The following is a 3,957-nucleotide window of genomic DNA, read 5'->3' on the forward strand; positions in this document are numbered from 1 at the left end:
GAAAAATTGTTTCCTGCGGTGCCGTCTTTCGCGCTTGGCTCTCCTACCTTTGCTAACGTGATGCGCATAGCGCAGAAGCGATGCTGCATTCACTTACACTCGGATATCTGAGCTTCACCGTGAAAACATAATCGGACATTTGATATTTGATTGAATTTTATTGTTTTGCCTTTGGGGTGGCACCTGGGGTGGCCAGTCTGGTTTGGGGGGTGGCCTGTGCCCCCCCAGGCCACCCCGCTGGACACGCCATTGTTGCTGCCATAAATATGTTTCAACCTGCAGACTTTTCTCTTTTGTTGCTGCAGATGAAAAAGAGGATAGCATCCTAGGAAGCATCCTGTTGCCCAGTTTTCACATATCTATGTTGTCGGTGGATGACCACATCAGCAGGAAATATGCCTTTAAGGTAAACACTGGTTACATTTTTTTAAAGGTTTGTCATGTTGTTATTATTATTGATGGCAACAATCCATGCTACTTTGTAACTAACTTTTCATTTTTATTGATTTTTATTTTCATGTGACAGCAATTCAATCCAGTTTTATTTATATAGCACCAAATCACAACAACAGTCGCCTCAAGGCGCTTTATATTGTAAGGTAGACCCTGCAATAATACATAGAGAGAAAACCCAACAATCATATAATCCCCTATGAGCAAGCACTTTGGCAACAGTGGGGAGGAAAAACTCCCTTTTAACAGGAAGAAACCTCCAGCAGAACCAGGCTCAGGGAGGGGCAGGGCCATCTGCTGTGATTGGATGGGGTGGGGTAGGGTTAGGGTATTCACAGGGTTCACAGTGTGCAAGTTATAGATGTAAAAAAGGTAGAAAGTCTCAAAGTTTCACCTTGATGAGGTTAATGTACTGACCCCAAAGGTTTGATCAGAGGTTTGAGACTGAAAGAGGCGTCCATTTGTAGAAATACCCCAACAGATCCCGTGTCCTGCCTCGTGCACACACTTGACCACACCAGATTGATATCAAACATTTTACTGTCAGTTTTAGTTGAGAGGCTGTGTCTGAATTTCATGGTTCAAAATGCTAATACATTAAAAAATTGGTTTTTCTCACATAGATGTGTGTATACTTGTACATACACATAGAAAGTTGTGTGTTGGGCAGTTCAGTGTGATACTTGTGATGAAGTCATGATCCAGATTTGGTTCTCGCACTTCTGTTTTATCTTATTACCGCTCTCCCTCTGTCTTCACTCAGGCCACGCACCCCAACATGCGGACATATTACTTCTGCACTGACACAGCCAAAGAGATGGAGTCCTGGATGAAAGTCATGACAGACGCTGCTCTCGTCCACACTGAACCAGTCAGAAGGTTGGTGCTAACCACAGGGATATGTCTGACAGATAAGATGTGTGCAGATGTGAGGTACACACCTACTGTGCAGGGACACAGTTCTACAACGTGGAGTGTTGTTTTATATCCCACGCATCACAGGGGCCTCATTTATGGTGTGTTTTATGGCCTCAAAGTCTAAGGAGCTTGGATGACCTGGATGAACCTTCACAGACATCACAGCCTCTGAAAGGATTGAATCAAGACTTTTATCCTTAACTAGCATGAAGCAACAACATTTGAGCCCAATTTATTGTTTCTGACACCACTAAACGTCCTTTTAGCATTTAAACGCGACTGTCCAGATTCAGCTCCAGGAAGTCAGAGACACGTGCTGTTCTTTTCAGAGCATGAAGTTAGAAGAAAAGGAGTATTTAAATGAGTCATGCAGGCATGATTTGCAACAGGCAATTCAAAGCTATTTGTGCTGACAAAAGAATCATTTTGGTAATGTGGCTGTGATAGTCCCTCTAAGAACAGGAAAGCATTAGGAATACCAGGACTCATCAGAATAAGTATGCAGTTGGTGCAGGTGGTTTGCTTGACCATGTATACATGCCGAAACGTTGTTCTGTCCTGTAGTTCTTCCCCGATTTAACTTTTACATCGAATTACTACAAATGACTGGTATTTTGATGCTGCAGAGCAGAACATGGAGTAGCACAGGAAAGGGGAGAAACAGGGCACACGTCCCACAAACGTGTTAGAGCCAGCAGAGTTGGTCTTTGTGTTTTCAGACATTGTTGCACATCATGAAAACTCCAGAGCACACAGAAGCCTCTGCACATCTTTAGTCACTGGTATATCCGTACGACGTCACAGTCGTCTTCGTTCGGCTGCTCCCTTTACGGCTCACCACCATACCCACCCTGTGCTTGTCCTCCTCCACTAGGTCCAGGATTGTTTTCTCTGGGCTCCTTTTTTCTTCCTGCCTGTCAGCTCCATGTTCAACATCCTTCGTCCACTCCCCTCCTCTGCACAAACCATCTCAGCCTTGCCTCGCTAACTTAATCTCCAAACCGCTCAAACTGAGCTTATGCTCTTCATCCTGGTCACTTCCAATGAAAACAACTTTAACTCAGCCTCTCCAAACCACATATCATTGCAGGCCTCACTACCATCACAGATCATCCTTGAACTTTGCCTCTGCTGACTCCACCTGCATCCACTCCCTGCTTCACCTCTCTTGTGCGGTCTGTTGCTGTGGATGGCTCTTCTATCTGTACTATCTCTACGCCTTCTACCCGCGTGTATTTGTCTTGGTTTTACTGTCATTCGTTCCTCTTCTCTCCAGTGCATACCTCCACCTCTCTGGGCTCCACCTCCACCTACTTCCACCTGCTTCTACTCTCACCACAGATCAGAATGTAGTCTTCAAACATAGGAGCAGACGCCTGATGTAATCCCACCTGTACTGTGAACCTGTCACTCCTACCACCGCACTGCTGTCCCACTGGGCTCTCTTGGCACCTTATCAAAGGCTTTCTTTAGATCCAGAAAGACTGTTGACCTTCCCTACTTTTTCTCTTTAAGTGAACATCTTTCTGCAGTGAAGCCGTACTGATGCTTGCTAATCTTCGTCACCGAGCTTCAGCAGCTCTTTCTCATAGTTTCATAGTTTGGTCCATTGGCTTTATCCCTCTGTAGTTTTTGCAAAATAGACCCAGTCCTTGAACCGTACCAGCACACTTCTCCATTTCTTCATCACCCACTTACTTTCCAAAATTGTGTTAAGTAGTCTGGTGAAAAAGTCCACTGCCCTCTTTTTCTCTGCCCTGGGGTATGTCATCTGGATCAACCACCTTTCCACTCTACATCCTCACACTGTCTTTACGTTTCTGGACTTAATCAACTGAAGGTGCTGCACATCCTTTCTAGCTCGCGCTGTTCCCTGTCCAGTCAGTATGAGTCCTTTTGCCTTTACGTAGCGCCCAGCCTCACATACAACTCAGTATAAGCTTTTTCCTTTGCCGCTCTCTCTGTGCTGTATGCCGAGACTCCCAGTACTACTTCTTCCCGACTGTTCCAGCTTTTCTTTGCTAAAGTCTTCTTTTGAGTGCCTTGTTGTACTTACTCGTCTACCTTACAATACAAAGCGCCTTGCGGTGACTGTTGTTGTGATTTGGCGCTGTATAAATAAAATTGAATTGAATTAATCATCAAGTCTCCTTTTTGTCACAATCCTGGGTCTTTTGACCCAGCGTTTTGAGTTTTAGTTTATGTTTAAGCCCTTCTAACTTCATTTTTTATCATGCCTAGGTTGTTATAGTGCTTTGTTATTAGATTCCCCTTGCGTCTTCCACCCATGTTAAGTCTCCTTTGCACTTCACGTGTTTCATGTCTGTGTCTTACATTTCCTGTTTTATTTTGAAGAGGTCTGGTGTTCCTGTGTTCATCGTGTTCATCTTCACACTCCACGCAGTTTGTGAAGAGTGGACCCGGGTGCAGACACTCTAAAACTCAAACTTAACTGATGATGAGCTGTTTATTAAGGCAGACAGAACAGTACAAAATAAAAGAGCAATATATATATATATATATTAGGGGTGCAACGATACACAAAATTCACGGTTCGGTTCGGTTCGATACTTTGGTGTCACGGTT

At 44.3% G+C, this 3,957-nt stretch overlaps 1 protein-coding gene across 4 annotated transcripts in view; it reads left to right on the forward strand.

Moving 5' to 3' along the window:
• The window catches only part of LOC102196053 (pleckstrin homology domain-containing family A member 5), a 160,467-nt gene that overhangs the window by 96,611 nt on the left and 59,899 nt on the right, over nt 1-3,957 (forward strand). For all 4 annotated transcript variants that reach the window (XM_005733217.2, XM_005733219.2, XM_005733218.2 and 1 more), the window contains 2 exons: nt 306-406; nt 1,217-1,332. In XM_005733217.2, coding sequence (XP_005733274.1) covers nt 306-406; nt 1,217-1,332 — 217 coding nt within the window. The remainder of the gene's footprint in view (nt 1-305; nt 407-1,216; nt 1,333-3,957) is intronic.

The sequence above is a fragment of the Pundamilia nyererei genome, unplaced genomic scaffold (assembly GCF_000239375.1).
Source record: "Pundamilia nyererei isolate P.nyererei 1_Seehausen unplaced genomic scaffold, PunNye1.0 scaffold00050, whole genome shotgun sequence".
In the NCBI taxonomy this organism is placed as follows: domain Eukaryota; kingdom Metazoa; phylum Chordata; class Actinopteri; order Cichliformes; family Cichlidae; genus Pundamilia; species Pundamilia nyererei.